Here is a 21,465-nt window from a genome sequence, read left to right as displayed (position 1 = left end):
TCTACCTCAGCTTTTCACAAAGCAATTTTGGCTTCATTCATGAGGTGTATATATGAGGGTCATTCTACCTGATGAATCATGAATACCTCATGCTGTTGCGACCAGTGGAATATACAGGGCGTCAGTTTTAAGTTGAACAACCAGAATAACTCAAAAAATAAGCTTCTCACAAAAATATGTGTAGAATCCAAAGTTGATTATTTTCGAGGGGGACATCTGCTGCTGCTAAAATTAGCTCGCCGGGAGGTAACTTTAAATTTTCAAATGGGAACCCCCATTTTTTTAATTGTAGAATCAGATTCTAGATAAAAGAAACTACGTACATTTTGTCTTAAATATTTGTTTTGACTCTTGGTAGTTGGCGGTGTAATTCAAGATTATCCATGTTCTCATTTTACCGTGGAAAATGGTTACGGATAAATAGAAAATACTTATTTATTTCCTGAATTATGATTCGCTAAAACTAAATCTCTCCCTCTCTCCCCAAAAGGTGGGGTATGAGAGAGAGGAATTAGAGTTTTACAAATGTTGATCCAAATCAATCTGTGGAAAAACACAACACAGTCCTTGTAGGTGGTGGTGGTAAGTTCCTACGGGACGAAACCGCTGAGGTCATCGGTCCCCAGGCTTACACACTACTTAATCTAACTCAAACTAACTTATGCTAAGGACAACACACACATCCACACTCGAGAGAGGTCTCGAACCGCCGACGGGGAAAGCCGCGTGAACCGTGGCAAGGCGCCTGAGACCACGCGGCCACCATGCGCGGCTCCTGGAGGGTGTTGCAATTTTTTTCCGGCAATGTATTTTTGTTGTAACTCAATGGTGGAAAAATTTAATAATTCTTATTTAAAATATTCAGAATAGCTTATTAACTGTGAAAGGTTAACGGTAATGAATGTAGCCATAGTGCTAAGTGGATTAGCAAAGAGGAAATAAAAGTGGTTGCGACATTCTGTCAGACTTACACGCCGCCGCCCTTGTCGCAGTACTTGCGGGCCCCGCGTCCCTCCTCCAGCTCCAGAGGTCCTTCCTCCGGCGGCTGGAGTTCATTGTCCTTCGCCTTCTTCTCCTCCTCCTTGACGCTCGCCGGATCCTTGGCGGCAGCCTCGCCGTCCTCGTCCAAGGTCGCGCTGCGTCTGCTGCGGCTCAGTCTGTAAACAAGCGGGCACCTTCACTTGGCGTGGCGGGCTGCAGTGCAGGGTTAATCACTGTAACGTGTCGCATACAGCTCCAGTAGAATAGGCCAACAAACAGGTCTACGGAAAATCATTAGAAAAAAGATGGAGCAAGTTAGTTGAACATCTGGTAAGGAATCCAAAGTTAGCATTGGAAGGAATATTATAGGAGAAAACTGTGGACAGGTAGACATTAGAGTTACGTAAATTGAAGGTGATTGGGGGGTGAAAGAAAAGGAAAGGAAAGGAACTAGTGATATCAGCTGCATCGGGACTTTTTGTGGATTCAGCAACGACGAGTGAAAATGTGTGCTGGACCGGCACTGGAGCTCGGGATTTCCTGCTTAGGAGGCAGCTGCCCAACCACTGCCCCATCTGTACACAGTGTTTATCGCAAGTGCGTGGATTATATCGGTACGCTCCCCGGTTGACCCACAATACCACCTATCTACAGTCGCTGCCCACATCTTTCATTGTATCTAATTTTAGACTCCCTCTGGAGGTCGGATGTAAATGTTCATCCGCGATGAAGTTTGTGGACTCATTGCCCATCGAGTACAGTCAGTTATATGAATGTGTAGTGTCTGTTCTTTAGGACACGTCCACAACCTTCAGTGCAGATACACATTTACTTTCGACCTCCCGCAGAATCTAAAATTAGCGAGCCTGGAGGACATGGACGGGGACTGTGGACAGGTGGCGCCAGGTGGGAGAGTGGATCAGCTGCGGAGTCTGTCGACATGAAATGGTTGGCTGTGTACCCCTGATGTGTATGAAGAGGCAGCGTCCTTGAAAACGATCTGTCTTTCCAAATGATCCTTGTTGATGCTGATTCGGGGATTATGTTGTATTGGCTAGGGGTCGGTTGTTCCCTGAGTAGATGATGGTAGTGGAGGCGGCGGCTATGGTGATGTGATTGTATGTGTGTTTACGAGTTACTTATGACTAGCGCCTGAATTGGCGGTGGATGGTAGTGACTGGTGCTCTCTGGTGAGGGTTGTCCTCCCTTCCCAGAGAGTTGATGAGTTGATGTGGTGATGTGGTGATGTTTCATGAATTTTGATGATTTCTGTTTAATGAGATGATAAAATGACGGCTGTCCTAACATTGCTCTGTACTCCTCATTGCTCGAGAATCACGGAGCGTTTGTAACGATTCGGAAGGTTTTATTTTGGAGAATTTCGAGCTGCTTGAGGTTGGTGTCTGCTGCCATGCTCCACGCTTCTGAGCCATAGAAGATGGCCGGCAGGATAATTGTCTTCCAAATTTTGAGTTTGGCAAGTACTGTAAGTCCCCTGCCTTTTAGAAGTGGATATAACTGAAAGAGCAGGGCGGAGCCTGTGGTGTCACCGCCAGACACCACACTTGCTAGGTGGTAGCCTTTAAATCGGCCTCGATCGGTTAGTATACGTCGGACCCGCGTGTCGCCACTATCAGTGATAGCACACCGAGCGCCGCCACACGGCAGGTCTAGTGTAGAGAGACTCCCTAGCACTCGCCCCACTCGTACAGCCGACTTTGCTACTGATGGTGCACTGTCTACATACGCTCTCATTTGCAGACAGTTTAGCATAGCCTTTAGCTACGTCATTTGCTACGACCTAGCAAGGCGCCATATTCAGTTACTGTAAGCAATAACTCCAAGAATGTATTCTGAACAGATAATATTGTGAATCATGTACCGTCAAGAGCGACGTTCATCATTAATGGATTAAAGTTAAGTGTCAAACTAATTACTTCCGCTTTCTGAATTCTTATTCCTTGTCATGTTCCAGACCTCACGTCAGTATAGTTCTTCCCTCCTCACGCCAGCGTGCGTAAGCTAAAACGCGTGAATTTCGCCCTCCACTCGTAACACGGTGTTGGCTCTTCTGCTAACACAACAGAGCCCTTGTTTCTGGCCTCCCTGATATGATGTGTGAATGTCAGATTTTTGTAGAGTTTCAGCCCGAGGTGAATGACGACTTCTTTCCAGGGTAGTACCTGGTCGTTGTGTGTGATGTTAATTATGGGGCGTTTGATTTTGTGACTGAATAGGATTGTCTGGCATTTGTCTGCATTTATCTTTACCTTCCACAGATTGCACCACTTCGTCACTTTATCTAGGTGGCGTTTCAGGCTGTAGGCTAAGGATAGTTGATGTTCCTGCCACTGTGGTACAGTGCAGTATCATCTGCATATGGGGCTATGTTGCCGCCCGCCTCTTTCGGCAGATCGTTGGTGTACAGGATATATAGGAGGGGGCCAAGCACAGATCCCTGTGGGACATCTGCTTCTATGGGTTTTAGAGCACTGGTTGCAGTGTCTACTGCGGAGTAGTATTTCCTTTCAAGTAAGAACGATTTGACTATTTTTAGCAGATGGAGTGGGCAGTTCATCTTTGACAGTTTGTATAGCAGGCCGCCATGCCAAACCTGTCCAGGAAAATGTCTGTCGAGACAGGCCGCGCATTTACTATAAACACTGTGTCCGGGTGGCGCAGCGCTTAACACCACTGCCTACTAAGCAGGCGGTCCCGGGTCCGAGTGCCAGTATGACACACATGTTCACTCATCGCCGCTGACTCCGCATTAAGTCCTGATGCAGCTGCTGTCATTAGTTCCTTTCCTTTCTCCCCTCTCCAGCTTCAGTTTACATCATATGTATAACAACTGCGGATTCCTAGTGGTGTCTTTCGGGCATGTCCGAAAGAACAGACACCACGCATTCACATAAACTTTACAATATTTAAAACAAGTTATCGAGGACGTCCACTGCAGCAGATGTGCAGAGATTAAGATATTAAAACAATACTCATAACTTATACACGAAGATATTTATACAGGGTGTTCCATTGATCGTGACAGGGCCAAATATCTCACGAAATAAGCGTCAAACGAAAACACTACAAAGAACGAAACTTGTGAAACCAGATGGCACTATTGTTGGCCCGCTAGATGGCGCTGCCATAGGTCAAACGGATATCAACTGCGTTTTTTTTTAATTGGAACCCCCATTTTTATTACATATTCGTGTAGTACGCAGAGAAATATGAAAGTTCAAGATGGACCACTTTTTCCCCTTTGTGATAGATGGCGCTGTAATAGTCACAAACATGTGCCTCATTATTTTAGACGAACAGTTGGTAACAGGTAGGTTTCTTAAATTAAAATACAGAACGTAGATACGATTGAACATTTTATTTTGGTTGTTCCAATATGATACATGTACCTATGTGTATCATTTCTGAGAACGCATGCTGTTACAGTGTGATTACCTGTAAATACCACATTAATGCAATAAATGCTCAAAATTGTGTCTGTCAACCTCAATGCATCTGGCAATACGTGTAACGACATTCCTCTCAACAGCGAGTAGTTCGCCTTCCGTAATGTTCGCACATGAATTGACAATGCGCTGACGCATGTTGTCAGGTGTTGTCCGTGGATCTCGATAGCAAATAACCTTCAACTTTCCCCACATAAAGAAATCCGCGGACGTCAGATCCGTTGACCGTGCGGGCCAAGGTATGGTGCTTCGACGACCAGTCCACCTGTCATGAAATATGCTATTCAATATGGCTTCAACCGCACGCGAGCTATGTGCCGGACATCCATCATGTTGGAAGGACATCGCCATTCTGTCATGTAGTGAAACATCTTGTAGTAACATCGGTAGAACATTACGTAGGAAATCAGCATACATTGCACCATTTAGATTGCCATCGATAAAATGGGGGCCAATTATCCTTCCTCCCATAATGCCCCTCCATACATTAACCTACCAAGGTCGCTGATGTTCCACTTCTCGCAGCCATCGTGGATTTTCCGTTGCCCAATAGTGCATATTATGCCGGTTTACCTTACCGCTGTTGGTGAATGACGCTTCGTCGCTGAATAGAACGCGTGCAAAAAATCTGTCATCGTCCTGTAATTTCTCTTGTGCCCACTGGTAGAACTGTACACGACGTTCAAAGTCGTCGCCATGCAATTCCTGGTGCACAGAAATATGGTACGGGTGCAATCGATGTTGACGTAGCATTCTCAACACCGACGTTTTTGAGATTCCCGATCCTCGAGCAATTTGTCTGCCACTGATATGCGGATTAGCAGCGACAGCAGCTAAAACACCTGCATGGGCATCGTCATTTGTTGCAGATCGTGGTTGAAGTTTCACATGTGGCTGAACACTTCCTGTTTCCTTAAATAACGTAACTATCCGGCGAACGGTCCGGACACTTGGATGATGTCGTCTAGGATACCGCGCAGCATACATAGCACATGCCCGTTGGGCATTTTGACACAATAGCCATACATCAACACGATATCGACCTTTTCTGCAATTCGTAAACGGTCAATTTTAACACGGGTAATGTATCACGAAGCAAATACTGTCGGCACTGGCGGAATGTTGCGTGATCCCACGTACTTATACGTTTGTGTCTATTAGAGCCCCATCTATCACAAAGCGAAAAAAGATGTCCAACTAAAACGTTCATATTTCTTTATGTACTACACGTATATGTAATTAAAACGGGGGTTCCTACTTTTAAAAAACGCAGTTGATACCCGTTTGACCTATGGCAGCGCCATCTAGCGGGCCAACCATAGCGCCATCTGGTTTCTCCCTTCACGATAGACGAGTTTCGTTCTTTGTAGTTTTTTCGTTTGATGCTTATTTCGTGAGATATTTGGCCCGGTCACTATCAATGGACCACCCTGTATAACCATGTGTATTTAATGGTGCCAAGTACTTTTTTACACGGGTTCAAAGGTGGTAAAAAAAATATCCTGGTATAATGGTCGTTAACCTAGACTGATGCTTTCCATCAGCTCGTTCGACCAATAGTTGGATATTACTCGTCAGTCTGGACCCCGTTCCGGACATGATTGATAGAGCAAATAAATAATACCCAAAGACAAACAGTGCATTTCGTTGCAGCTTTATTTAATAAGCGGGAAATCGCCATGGAAATGTTCGACCAGCTCCAGTGGCATACGGTGCAAGAGAGGCGTTCTGAATCACGGTGTGCTTTACGCTTGAACTTCCGAAGGCGTATGTTTCTAGAAGATTCCACCAATACATTACTCCCTACTATATATAAAAAAGGTCATGACGGATCATGAAGCTCACGGAGAGGCTTACCAGCAATCATTCTTCCCGGGACCCATTCGCAACTGGGACAGGAGAAGTGGGAAGTTGCGGCGCTACACAAAGTAACCTCGCCAGACACCGTAGGATGATTTGCGAAAATGGATGAAGAGGCAGTAGATGAACAGAATGTGCGCTGGTGTGAAACTTCCTAGGATGTGAACACAGACTGAAGGGTTTTTGCGAGTATTGATTATATCGACTGAGATATAAGTCACAGTTGGCAACTTGCCTTCATGGTAAGGGGCTGGTTTCGAATATCCATCTCACAGTCAGTTTCAGTCTGTCAAGAAGATTCACAGTGTTTGCTAATGTACGAGTATTTAGCTTAAGACATCTCTTTTCATGAACTCATGGCAAGGCCAAAAGTCAATCTCATGAAACGAAAAAAAAGAGAGAAAAACAGACACTGCTTTAGTTTCGCTTTGCTTGTTGCTGAAAGACTTTTTTATATAAAGAATATTTATTTTTCAGCCCAACTGACATTTTTTTCGGCATGACAAATCAGACACGTAACTACATACATCTGAAAACCATCCGCGAAGATCGAAACTAGTCATATATATATATATATATATATATATATATATATATATATATATATATATGTTGTTGTTGTTGTCTTCAGTCCTGAGACTGGTTTGATGCAGCTCTCCATGCTACTCTATCCTGTGCAAGCTGCTTCATCTCCCAGTACCTACTGCAACCCACATCCTTCTGAATCTGCTTAGTGTACTCATCTCTCGGTCTCCCTCTACGATTTTTACCCTCCACGCTGCCCTCCAATGCTAAATTTGTGATCCCTTGATGCCTCAAAACATGTCCTACCAACCGATCCCTTCTTCTAGTCAAGTTGTGCCACAAACTTCTCTTCTCCCCAATCCTATTCAATACCTCCTCATTAGTTACGTGATCTATCCACCTTATCTTTAGTATTCTTCTGTAGCACCACATTTCGAAAGCTTCCATTCTCTTCTTGTCCAAACTAGTTATCGTCCATGTTTCACTTCCATACATGGCTACACTCCAAACAAATACTTTCAGAAACGACTTCCTGATACATAAATCTATATTCGATGTTAACAAATTTCTCTTCTTCAGAAACGCTTTCCTTGCCATTGCCAGTCTACATTTTATATCCTCTCTACTTCGACCATCATCAGTTATTTTACTTCCTAAATAGCAAAACTCCTTTACTACTTTAAGTGTCTAATTTCCTAATCTAATTCCCTCAGCATCACCCGATTTAATTTGACTACATTCCATTATCCTCGTTTTGCTTTTGTTAATGTTCATCTTATATCCTCCTTTCAAGACACTGTCCATTCCGTTCAACTGCTCTTCCAAGTCCTTTGCCGTCTCTGACAGAATTACAATGTCATCGGCGAACCTCAAAGTTTTTACTTCGTCTCCATGAATTTTAATACCTATTCCAAATTTTTCTTTTGTTTCCTTTACTGCTTGCTCAATATACAGATTGAATAACATCGGGGAGAGGCTACAACCCTGTCTCACTCCTTTCCCAACCACTGCTTCCCTTTCATGCCCCTCGACTCTTATTACTGCCATCTGGTTTCTGTACAAATTATAAATAGCCTTTCGCTCCCTGTATTTTACCCCTGGCACCTTTAGAATTTGAAAAAGAGTATTCCAGTCAACATTGTCAAAAGCTTTCTCTAAGTCTACAAATGCTAGAAACGTAGGTTTGCCTTTTCTTAATCTTTCTTCTAAGATAAGTCGTAAGGTCAGTATTGCCTCACGTGTTCCAACATTTCGACGGAATCCAAACTGATCCTCCCCGAGGTCTGCATCTACCAGTTTTTCCATTCGTTTGTAAAGAATTCGCGTTAGTATTTTGCAGCCGTGGCTTATTAAACTGATAGTTCGGTAATTTTCACAACTGTCAGCACCTGCTTTCTTTGGGATTGGAATTATTATATTCTTCTTGAAGTCTGAGGGTATTTCGCCTGTCTCATACATCTTGCTCACCAGCTGGTAGAGTTTTGTCATGACTGGCTCTCCCAAGGCCGTCAGTAGTTCTAATGGAATGTTGTCTACTCCGGGGGCCTTGTTTCGACTCAGGTCTTTCAGTGCTCTGTCAAACTCTTCACGCAGTATCGTATCTCCCATTTCGTCTTCATCTACATCCTCTTCCATTTCCATAATATTGTCCTCAAGTACATCGCCCTTGTATAAACCTTCTATATACTCCTTCCACCTTTCTGCCTTCCCTTCTTTGCTTAGAACTGGGCTGCCATCTGAGCTATTCATACACGTGGTTCTCTTCTCTCCAAAGGTCTCTTTAATTTTCCTGTAGGCAGTATCTATCTTACCCCTAGTGAGATAAGCTTCTACATCCTTACATTTGTCCTCTAGCCATCCCTGTTTAGCCATTTTGCACTTCCTGTCGATCTCATTTTTGAGACGTTTGTATTCCTTTTTGCCTGCTTCATTTACTGCATTTTTATACTTTCTCCTTTTATCAATTAAATTCAATATTTCTTCTGTTACCCAAGGATTTCTAGCAGCCCTCGTCTTTGTACCTACTTTATCCTCTGCTGCCTTCACTACTACATCCCTCAGAGCTACCCATTCTTCTTCTACTGTATTTCTTTCCCCTATTCCTGTCAATTGTTCCCTTATGCTCTCTCTGAAACTCTGTACAACCTCTGGTTCTTTCAGTTTATCCAGGTCCCATCTCCTTAATTTCCCACATTTTTGCAGTTTCTTCAGTTTTAATCTACAGGTCATAACCAATAGATTGTGGTCAGAGTCCACATCTGCCCCTGGAAATGTCTTACAACTTAAAACCTGGTTCCTAAATCTCTGTCTTACCATTATATAATCTATCTGATACCTTTTAGTATCTCCAGGGTTCTTCCACGTATACAACCTTCTTTCATGATTCTTAAACCAAGTGTTAGCTATGATTAAGTTGTGCTCTGTGCAAAATTCTACTAGGCGGCTTCCTCTCTCATTTCTTAGCCCCAATCCATATTCACCTACTATGTTTCCTTCTCTCCCTTTTCCTACACTAGAATTCCAGTCACCCATTACTATTAAATTTTCGTCTCCCTTCACTATCTGAATAATTTCTTTTATTTCATCGTACATTTCTTCAATTTCTTAATCATCTGCAGAGCTAGTTGGCATATAAACTTGTACTACTGTAGTAGGTGTGGGCTTCGTATCTATCTTGGCCACAAAAATGCGTTCACTATGCTGTTTGTAGTAGCTTACCCGCATTCCTATTTTCCTATTCATTATTAAACCTACTCCTGCATTACCCCTATTTGATTTTGTGTTTATAACCCTGTAGTCACCTGACCAGAAGTCTTGTTCCTCCTGCCACCGAACTTCACTAATTCCCACTATATCTAACTTTAACCTATCCATTTCCCTTTTTAAATTTTCTAACCTACCTGCCCGATTAAGGGATCTGACATTCCACGCACCGATCCGTAGAACGCCAGTTTTCTTTCTCCTGATAACGACATCCTCCTGAGTAGTCCCCGCCCGGAGATCCGAATGGGGGACTATTTTACCTCCGGAATATTTTACCCAAGAGGATGCCATCATCAATTAATCATACAGTAAAGCTGCATGTCCTCGGGAAAAATTACGGCTGTAGTTTCCCCTTGCTTTCAGCCGTTCGCAGTACCAGCACAGCAAGGCCGTTTTGGTTAATGTTGCAAGGCCAGATCAGTCAATCATCCAGACTGTTGCCCCTGCAACTACTGAAAAGGCTGCTGCCCCTCTTCAGGAACCACACGTTTGTCTGGCCTCTCAACAGATACCCCTCCGTTGTGGTTGCACCTACGGTACGGCCATCTGTATCGCTGAGGCACGCAAGCCTCCCCACCAACGGCAAGGTCCATGGTTCATGGGGATATATATATATATATATATATATATATATATATATATATATATATATACTCCTTGAAATTGAAATAAGAACACCGTGAATTCATTGTCCCAGGAAGGGGAAACTTTATTGACACATTTCTGGGGTCAGATACATCACATGATCACACTGACTGAACCACAGGCACATAGACACAGGCAACAGAGCATGCACAATGTCGGCACTAGTACAGTGTATATCCACCTTTCGCAGCAATGCAGGCTGCTATTCTCCCATGGACACGATCGTAGAGATGCTGGATGTAGTCCTGTGGAACGGCTTGCCATGCCATTTCCACCTGGCGCCTCAGTTGGACCAGCGTTCGTGCTGGACGTGCAGACCGCGTGAGACGACGCTTCATCCAGTCCCAAACATGCTCAATGGGGGACAGATCCGGAGATCTTGCTGGCCAGGGTAGTTGACTTACACCTTCTAGATCACGTTGGGTGGCACGGGATACATGCGGACGTGCATTGTCCTGTTGGAACAGCAAGTTCCCTTGCCGGTCTAGGAATGGTAGAACGATGGGTTCGATGACGGTTTAGATGTACCATGCACTATTCAGTGTCCCCTCGACGATCAACAGAGGTGTACGGCCAGTGTAGGAGATCGCTCCCCACACCATGATGCCGGGTGTTGGCCCTGTGTGCCTCGGTCGTATGCAGTCCTGATTGTGGCGCTCACCTCCACGGCGCCAAATACGCATACGACCATCAGTGGCACCAAGGCAGAAGCGACTCTCATCGCTGAAGACGACACGTCTCCATTCGTCCCTCCATTCACGCCTGTCGCGACACCACTGGAGGCGGGCTGCACGATGTTGGGGCGTGAGCGGAAGACGGCCTAACGATGTGCGGGACCGTAGCCCAGCTTCATGGAGACGGTTGCGAATGGTCTTCGCTGATACCCCAGGAGCAACAGTGTCCCTAATTTGCTGGGAAGTGGTGGTGCGGTCGCCTACGGCACTGTGTAGGATCCTACGGTCTTGGCGTGCATCCGTGCGTTGCTGCGGTCCGGTCCCAGGTCGACGGGCACGTGCACCTTCCGCCGACCACTGGCGACAACATTGATGTACTGTGGAGACCTCACGCCCCACGTGTTGAGCAATTCGGCGGTACGTCCACCCGGCCTCCCGCATGCCCACTATACGCCCTCGCTCAAAGTCCGTCAACTACACATACGGTTCACGTCCACGCTGTCGCGGCATGCTACCAGTGTTAAAGACTGCGATGGAGCTCCGTATGCCACGGCAAACTGGCTAACACCGACGGCGGCGGTGCACAAATGCTGCGCAGCTAGCGCCATTCGACGGCCAACACCGCGGTTCCTGGTGTGTCCGCTGTGCCGTGCGTGTGATCATTGCTTGTACAGCCCTCTCGCAGTGTCCGGAGCAAGTATGGTGGGTCTGACACACCGGTGTCAATGTGTTCTTTTTTCCATTTCCAGGAGTGTATATTTAAAATGTCTATATAGTTGCTGAATTTTCTATCGGTGAATATGTAGGCTGTAAAGAGTTTATGTTGTCTGGAACTGAATATCTCTGGTAGTCCGCTTCATCGTAGTGAAAGAATGATGCTTTGTGTGATCTGACCTGCAGAAGTCTCTCTCGGAGGAACTGATGCCGAATCGAAGACGACAAGGACCACATGAAATATACGGATGGCATACAAGACAGGGGAAAGAGTGACAAACTTCACTGGTTTGTTTGCTACAACTTCCAATAACCCCGTACAACTAGGTGTTTTTGTGCCTCTGTTATAATAGGTGTGGGGGACTGCTAAACAGTCGTTGGTCAACTTACTATGCATTCACAATTATGTGGAACTTGCAGAATACGTATATGATCAGGCGGAAATACAAAGAGACTATTGTAAAGATGAGGAATTGGCAATTCTGTATCTCGATAGTGTGGCGAACTGGGTGCACGACAGCTGTTAATAAAGAAGCTGATGTAAACAGCCTTCTTCGGAGGATGCGTTTTGGTAGTCCAAACGAGTCACATGGCTGACAAAAGCAGCAAATGGGTGGTATATGGGTGACGTCAGACTGTATTGCTCATTGCGGAGGTGCGCGTGCTATAAACATTCATCCCACGCTACCTCAGTACTCTAGCGTTCTTCGCACATCCACTGAAATCTGAAGCCCACCTCTGCCCTCAAGAAAGGCGACAAAATTCCTGCTTTGTTTTGTGAGCACGTTCAAGCTATCTACAAGGGATTACTTACGAGTAAGACATCAAAAGGATACTCATCTAAAAGGGAAAATTACTTTGCTGTCTTCCCGAGCCATCGCTAAATTACTTCTGTATGTGGTGCCAGACAGAATGAGCCTTGTACGCTTCTTCCCCATTCCCGTCATTGTCGTTTGAAGAAGGGATGGCATAAAATTGTCTTCGTTCTTGCGATTACAACCTCTGATCATAAGGCAACGTTACGCTGCTTATTGCGTGTCTTCTATGTCGATCGCCACAAGTAAAGAGTGACATCACGGACTGTAAAACAATGACAAACATTTTTGTATACTGTAAAGTATTACAGGGTGCCTTACGGTCACAAGTGTGACAGACTTAGTTGGAGCTGAATAATAGTCACGATCTTTTTGAAGAAAGCGTTCCTGCACTGACGTCAAATGACAGTGACACATGGCAGAAAATAAGCACGCAAGACAAAACATTAGTCACTCCCGCTGCCTCTAGCCTTGACTTTTTTTTAGCCATCGGTCTTCTGACTGATTAGATGCAGCCCGCCAACAATTCATCTCCTGTGCCAGCCTTTTCATACCAGAGTAGCACTTGCAACCTATATCCACAATTATTTTCTGGATATATTCCAGTCCCTGTCTTCCTCTACAGCTTCCTGTAGTGCCATGGAGGTTATTCCCTGATGTCTTAACAGATGTCCTACAGGGTGTTTCAAAAATGATCGGTATATTTGAAACGGCAATACAAACTAAACGAGTAGCGATAGAAATACACCGTTTGTTGCAATATGCTTGGGACAACAGTACATTTTCAGGCAGACAAACTTTCGAAATTACAGTAGTTACAATTGTCAACAACAAATGGCGCTGCGGTCTGGGAAACTCTATATTACGATATTTTCCCCATATCCACCATGCGTAGCAATAATATGGCGTAGTCTCTGAATGAAATTACCCGAAACCTTTGACAACCTGTCTGGCGGAATGGCTTTACATGCAGATGAGATGTACTGCTTCAGCTGTTCAATTGTTTCTGGATTCTGGCGGTACACCTGATCTTTCAAGTGTCCCCACAGGAAGAAGTCACAGGGGTTCATGTCTGGCGAATAGGGAGGCCAATCCACGCCCCCTCCTGTATGTTTTGGATAGCCCAAAGCAATCACACGATCATCGAAATATTCATTCAGGAAATTAAAGACGTCGGCCGTGCGATGTGGCCGGGCGCCATCTTGCATAAACCACGAGGTGTTTGCAGTGTCGTCTAAGGCAGTTTGTACCGCCACAAATTCACGAAGAATGTCCAGATAGCGTGATGCAGTAATCGTTTCGGATCTGAAAAGTGAGCCAACGATTCCTTTGGAAGAAACGGCGGCCCAGACCAGTACTTTTTGAGGATGCAGGGACGATGGGACTGCAACATGGGGCTTTTCGGTTCCCCATATGCGCCAGTTCTGTTTATTGACGAAGCCGTCCAGGTAAAAATAAGCTTCGTCAGTAAACCAAATGCTGCCCACATGCATATCGCCGTCATCAACCCGGTGCACTACATCGTTAGCGAATGTCTCTCGTGCAGCAATGGTAGCGGCGCTGAGGGGTTGCCGCGTTTCAATTTTGTATGGGTAGAGGTGTAAACTTTGGCGCATGAGACGATACGTGGACGTTGGCGTCATTTGGACTGCAGCTGCAACACGGCGAACGGAAACCCGAGGCCGCTGTTGGATCACCTGCTGCACTAGCTGCGCGTTGCCCTCTGTGGTTGCCATACGCGGTCGCCCTACCTTTCCAGCAGGTTCATCCGTCACGTTCCCAGTCCGTTGAAATTTTTCTAACAGATCCTTTATTGTATCGCTTTTCGGTCCTTTGGTTATATTAAACCTCCGTTGAAAACTTCGTCTTGTTGCAACAACACTGTGTTCTAGGCGGTGGATTTCCAACACCAGAAAAATCCTCTGTTCTAAGGAATAAACCATGTTGTCCACAGCACACTTGCACGTTGTGAACAGCACACGCTTACAGCAGAAAGACGACGTACAGAATGGCGCACCCACAGACTGCGTTGTCTTCTATATCTTTCACATAACTTGCAGCGCCATCTGTTGTTGAAAATTGTAACTACTGTAATTTCGAAAGTTTGTCCGCCTGAAAATGTACTGTTGTCCCAAGCATATTGCAACAAACGGTGTATTTATACCGCTGCTCGTTTAGTTTTTATTGCCGTTTCAAATATACCGGTCATTTTTGAAACACCCTGTATCATCCTGTCCCTTCTATTTGTCAGTGTTTTCCTTATATTCCTTTCCTCGTCAATCCTGCGGAGAACCTGCTCATTCTTTACCTTATTAGTCCACGTAATTTCCAACATTATTCTGCAGCACAACATCTCAAATGCCTCTATTCTCTTTTGCTCAGGTCTTCCCATAGTCCATGTTTCACTTGCCATACAATGCTGTTTTTTTTTTGCCCCAAATGTGCATTCTCGGAAGTTTCTTCCTCAAATTAAGGTCTATATTTGATACCAGTAGGCTTCTCTTGCCCAGGGACGGCCTTTTTGCCAGTGCTAGTCTAGCTTTCATGTTCTCCTTGCTTACTCCATTGCGATTTGCTCTGCTTCTTAACTTAACTTCATCTACTTCGTGAACATCAGTTCTGATGTTAAGTCTCTCGCTGTTTCGACTTCTGCTACTACTGATTACTTCCGTCTTTCTTCTATTTACTGTCATTCCACATTATGTACTCATTAGACGGTTCCTTCCATTCAACAGATCCTGTAATTGTTCTTCACTTTCACTGAGGATGGCAATGACATCTGCGTATCTTATCATTGATAACTTGTCACCCTGAATTTTTATCTCATTCTTGAACCTTTCTTTTATTTGTGTCATTGCTTCTTGGGTGTGTAAATTGATCAGTAGGGGTGGAAGACTACATTCTTCTCTTACACGCTTTTAATCCGATCATTCTGTTCTTTGTCTTCCACTCTTATTGTTCTGTCTTGGTTCCTGTGCATATTGTATAATACCCGTTTTTCCCTATGGCTTATCCATATTTTTCCCAGAATTTCGAAAGTATTGCACTACTTCACATTGCAGAACGCTTTTTACAAATTGAGAAATCCTATGAAGAGCTTTTGATTTTCCTTCAGTCTTGCTTCCATTATCAAGTGCAGCGCCAGAATGGCCTCTTTGCTGCCTTTACTGTTTATACAACCAAATCGATCGTCATCCGCTGATCTTCCATTTTTGTTTCGATTCTTCCGTAAATTATTCTTATGAGCAACCTGGATGCATGAGCCGCTAAGCTGATTGTGTGATAATTCTCGTCATTGCCGGCTGTTTCTCTCTTCAGAACTGTGTTGATGATGTCTTTCTGAAACCCTGATGATATGTCTCATACATTCTACACGTCAATGTGGATTGTCTTGATAAAGGCTTCAGTTCACCGAGGAGGAGAGTTCACAGGTTTATTCATGTGTACGTTATCGAATTCAAGCCAAGTATTGATCGTTAGATCCTGCAGAGTTACCAAACTGCGGAAATATTCCTACGTTGCAAACACTATTCCAAATTGTTACACACATTTTCTGTGGGACTGAGCTAGGTTAATTAATGAACCGGTCGATCAGGTGCAGAGAGCATTAGTGTTTGTCAAACTATGAACGTATGCATGCAGCCAGGTGAACGCGGCTGTCGTCATCTTGGAAGATGGGAGTAACCGCAGCAAACTCGCCATGAAGTTGAAGAAGAGGGATCAACACTTTGTCACGGAAAATGACGAAATAAACATCCTGCTTCATGTTCACGATAACAAAGAACATCGGTGCAAAGTCATGTAAGAACCTCCGACAGACCTACAACCCCCCAACCTCCCCCCCTCCCCCCTCTCCCACACACACACACACACACACACACACACACACACATAGCGCATCTGACGCCTCCAGTCTGGTACTGAACGGCTACTGACTGTGCTGTTTGGCCAATACAAGACGTGCAGCTGCAAGTGTCGCTGTGAGCATTGGCCATTCGCAAGAACTTGAGTAGCTCCTCCTCTTTCCGACAGCATTTAATTTCCTGAATTTTTCAATTCGCCGCCTCAAGCAGCGCTGCACAAATCAACAGAAACGAGTGGGACCCTGTTTCCGACGCAGGCATCAGTAAACGGATGGATCACTTGGCGCAGTAGTGAATCACTGGAGCGGGAAGAAGTACGCGACTTTTGGGTAACGATTCTTGCTTAGCTATAAACACATAGGGGAACCGTAAGTCTTCTGGCTCTCAAGAACTGAGAGAATCAGAGAAAACGGGTAGGAGGAAGCCCTACCTGCCGTTTCGTTAGTACAGGAAATCGTTCACTAGTGCAGTCTCGGGCGGGAAGGCGTGACCAGTTATAATGTACATCACCTACATCGAATTTTACGAACTCATGTCTAAACTGGGAAATTCTACGGGGCGTTTGCCGGCCGTTGTGGCCGAGCGGTTCTAGGCGCTACATTCTGGAACCGCGCGACCGTTACGGTATCAGGTTCGAAACCTGCCTCGGGAATGGATGTGTGTGATGTCCTTCGGTTAGTTAGGCTTAAGTAGTTCTAAGTCTTAGGGGACTGATGAACTCAACAATTAAGTCCCATAGTGCTCAGACCCAATCTACGGACGTTTGATACCGCTAGGGGACCTTGTAGACTCCTAATGTACATTATATGTGTACTTCCTTTGACAATGTCCGCTCGGAAACTGGTTGAGTTGGAGTAACAGTTGCTGACATCATCAGTTTCTGTCGGGTTTGAAAACTGTTATCACTGACAAGCCGTTACACGCGTGTTCGACCTGTGCCTTATGCTCATTTTAATACGACTGTTCTCACACGGTGTTACACGGCTCCGAGTATTACACCATTGCTTGCAGACACGTTGGACAATCCACTTTGCGTGATTTCATTCGCAGTGTTGTCATGGTCACGTCTAAACAAGACAGCTCATTTCTGCAATTCTGTCACGTCTGCGTGTCGACACGTTTTATTGGGCTGATATCATACAGCTGACTGGAATATACACGCTGCTTAGTAGTTCTACTTCATCTGCAGCGTTCCACTGCGATTAATGCGCTCCTTTAAGTGCGTGACTAATATCTGTCCTCTGAGTTTTCAGTATTCCGAATACGAGTCGAGTGTGTTTAACTATTACACATCGTTGCAAGCTGATGTATTTAGAAATGAGTACGAAGACTTGAAAGATTTACAGGCAAGACAAAGCACAAATAGAAAGGGTACATGGGCAGAAGATAGGGAAGAGGAAGACTTACAACTACAGTGAAATAAACAAGAAATTTTGGGAAATAATAACTGTGATTAAAACACTATAAGACTGTTGTTGCAAAAGTCCCCGAGGACAGTCTTAGCGGAGAAGTAACTAGTTTCTCGAGTTTTCCGAGACTCTGATATGTCAGCGATAGACCTAATAGCTCGATTCTCGGAAAGAACCCCTGAAGAATGGCTGGTTGGAGAGCGAACTCACGTATTGGTCTGGATGTCCTCCTCTTCGAAGCGCGCGACCTTGGGCAGCGTCTCGTCCTCTCTCAGGATGGGCAGCGTCCGGCTGAGAAACTGCAGCGTCTTGTTGCGTAAGAGTTCACTGCAAAGAAAGGTGGTGTGGTTAGAACTTAGAAGGAATTCTGTGATATGTATGGTGAACACCATTCGTGTGCAGTGTAAAAAGGCACCGTCTGGATCTCTTTGAATTCCCGCCTGGTGGCAAACTGCACTTCGGAGTAATGTTTATGTGAACCTGGAGATGATCGGTATTACGGGCTGAACCGGTAAACCAAATAAAACATGGCAAGTCAACCAGACGGTGCGTCTGATTTCACTATAGTTACAATGGTCACTGTTCCCAGAGATGTCATATCTTCAATTATTACTCATAAAGTTGTTAACAATCATTTTACCATTCCTGCTATTCCTTCTTCGTCTTTGTAATTTTACCGTGGTCTACAAAAATGTATCACAAATCTTAGTTCATGTACGTCTCTGAAAGGGCCTATGAAAGTACCGGAGAAGTGTCTTTCACGTTTATCACTCAAAACATTATGACCACGTGTCTATAGCGTGCTAGTCTATCTTTTGAACACAATATAGCAGTGATTCTGGGTGACATGGATTCCTTGCTAGGTTTCCGGAGGTTTCTTGCACCAGATTTTACGCACAGGTGAACTTAGATGAAATTTGACGTAGTTTTCTCTTCCATAATGTACTTTAGACTTTGCTGAACATTTTGGTGCATAATACATTAAAAACAGACAGTTTTAATACATCCAAATAATAATTTTAAATTTGAAATGCGACAATTTTCGGCAGCTCGTGTACGCAATCAGAGTTGAGTAGTCATATCTTCGGAACTATACTGTCTATTAGGCTGTGAACGCCTTGTTTTGATGCTACTGGTACGTCTAGGAAATTGGCATTACAAATAAATAGTCCATTGTTTCTGGCACTAGCTTGCATGAAAATAATGTGCTAGTCAGCGCTTTCTGCAGTGTACTTGCATGTATTGCTGTTTTATACGTATATAAAATTACTAAGAGTAAAATACTGTACGTTTAAGAAACGCAAATTTGGGGTATCACAAACGCCAGATGCTACTTTGCGTCTAAATTTGCAGAAAACTTATCCGATTAGTGAAGGAAGTGTAAATGACGAGAATAATGTGTCTGAAGTGACAACGCCGCTAGTGCATGCTGTAAATGTAGGAAAACTGAATTTTCTGGTTACCTTTGATTTTTGGCAATAATGGTGGCAATTAGGCCTATATTCAACGATTTGGTAAATCCAGATGTACTAAAGAAATCTTTGTATCGGAAGACTCAGAATGTGAAAGATACCTTCAGTAATGTTGTGTGGCACCATATGCCTAAAAATGCTTTTGTTGGTCTCATGACTCTAACGTTAGCAGTGTCTCATGCTGTAATAACTTTTGATGATGGAAACTATAAAAGACTGAAGGTTCTGAAGAAGGTAAGGGCGAGATTAGGGCAGAACACAGCTAGAGATCTGCAAGAAATGGATTTGCTTTATGTAGGCCAAACAGAGTCTGCTGCTCAGTAAATAGGAAAAGAAATAAAAAAGGAAAGAAAGAGGCAAGAAATGGCGCTTGTGACACTGAAGAAGACACAGGTAATGGGTCAGGACAATTGTAGTCCATCAGAGAGTCAGAAGTGTAAGTCTGCATAAAAGTTTGTATCTGAAAAATTTTTTGAATCTCAATATCTCGCAACTACGCTTTTTTCTGTAAATGACCCGTTATCACAAAAAATATTGAAGGTAGAATGCAGGTGGTTCACAGCTGTCTTGGTGTCTTCTATTACTATCACATGTCTCACGGAACTCCAGGTGAATCTTCCTCGTGGCATAGTGCTCCCCCACAGTCCTACATTCGTGATATGCTCCGTGTTTCGAACAGTCGTTCACCTGGATGACGGCGTATCTGGAAACATTCTTCTACCTGATATAACAAGAAATGTGATTCCTCCGAACGCGGCACGTTTCCACTGATCCACGGTCCTATCTCAACGATTCCATGCTCACTGCTGTCGTAATTCACGGTGTCGTTGGTCATCACGGTACAACGAAGAGGTCGTCAGTTGCGGAGACCCATGTTCTACAACTTGCGCTGGACTCTGTACTCCCAGACAATTGAGACTACACCAGCGATGCACTCTTATCATCAGATCTGCCACACAGATCGACGGCTGTCCTTTATGACTGAATGAGGAAGCCTCGTGTGTTCACGTTCTGTGATAGGGTATGGACGTCCGACACTTGTCCACTCGCGATTTCACCATATTTCAACCACTTTCCATTGATGCTCACGATAGTAACACGCTAAGAGCCAAACAGATTCGCTATTTCCGAAATGCTACTCCCAACGTACCAGGCTGTCAATCTGCCCTTTATCAAAGTCTCCTATGTTAGCGCATTTCCGCGTTTTCTACACTTATCTTCGCTAGTATGATTCCCCATTCGTCTTTGTCGGCCAGTACAGGGTATTAAAAAAGTATTTCATATTTTGAGAGGTGGTGGTACAGACCAAATCAATACATAACTATCTGGTAACCGGGGATGTAAAACGCATACCTTAGGAGCTACGAGCACTGGTTCATCTTCGCTACTGCAAGCTCTTTGCTAAGACGACCGACCTACAAAAAGTACTAGTAAATAAATGGGGACTCATTCCTTTGTTATTGCCCATGGCTACAGCTAGTCCGGAACCGTGCGACTGCTACGGTCGCAGGTTCGAATCCTGCTTCGGGCATGGATGTGTGTGATGTCCTTAGGTTAGTTAGGTTTAAGTAGTTCTAAGATCTAGGGGACTGATGACCACAGCAGTTGAGTCCCATAGTGCTCAGAGCCATTTGAACCATTTTTTTGGCTACAGCACACGGTAAACATCTGTTAGTATGAAACTTCCTGGCAGATTAAAACTGTGTGCCCGACCGAGACTCGAACTCGGGACCTTTGCCTTTCGCGGGCAAGTGCTCTACCAACTGAGCTACCGAAGCACGACTCACGCCCGGTACTCACAGCTTTACTTCTGCCAGTATCTCGTCTCCTACCTTCCAAACTTTACAGAAGCTCTCCTGCGAACCTTGCAGAACTAGCACTCCTGAAAGAAAGGATATAGCGGAGACATGGCTTAGCCACAGCCTGGGGGATGTTTCCAGAATGAGATTTTCACTCTGCAGCGGAGTGTGCGCTGATATGAAACTTCCTGGCAGATTAAAACTGTGCCCGCGAAAGACAAAGGTCCCGAGTTCGAGTCTCGGTCGGGCACACAGTTTTAATCTGCCAGGAAGTTTCATATCAGCGCACACTCCGCTGCAGAGTGAAAATCTCAATCTGTTAGTATGGTTTGTGTAACACGTTTCCACTGTTCTGGGTAAGGGCAGCGCGTACATTAGTCCCAATGGAACCAGTTAGTGTTCTGGCAAATTCGCGAAATGCTTTTACACTGTAGTTTTATCTTAGTGGGTGTCTATTATTCCACACGGGATACGGCAG

At 44.6% G+C, this 21,465-nt stretch overlaps 1 protein-coding gene across 1 annotated transcript in view; it reads right to left on the bottom strand.

Annotated features, from left to right (window-relative positions):
- Positions 1–21,465, bottom strand: part of LOC126272905 (uncharacterized) — a 337,543-nt gene that overhangs the window by 65,384 nt on the left and 250,694 nt on the right. The window contains exons 4-5 of the mRNA XM_049976169.1: positions 17,927–18,043; positions 972–1,157 (exon numbers count right to left, since the gene is read on the bottom strand). Of these exons, the coding sequence (XP_049832126.1) occupies positions 972–1,157; positions 17,927–18,043 (303 nt within the window). The remainder of the gene's footprint in view (positions 1–971; positions 1,158–17,926; positions 18,044–21,465) is intronic.

This window comes from Schistocerca gregaria, chromosome 5, assembly GCF_023897955.1.
Source record: "Schistocerca gregaria isolate iqSchGreg1 chromosome 5, iqSchGreg1.2, whole genome shotgun sequence".
NCBI lineage: Eukaryota > Metazoa > Arthropoda > Insecta > Orthoptera > Acrididae > Schistocerca > Schistocerca gregaria.
Note: the sequence above shows the minus strand (reverse complement) of the source record. Positions and strands in the feature narration are given on the sequence as shown.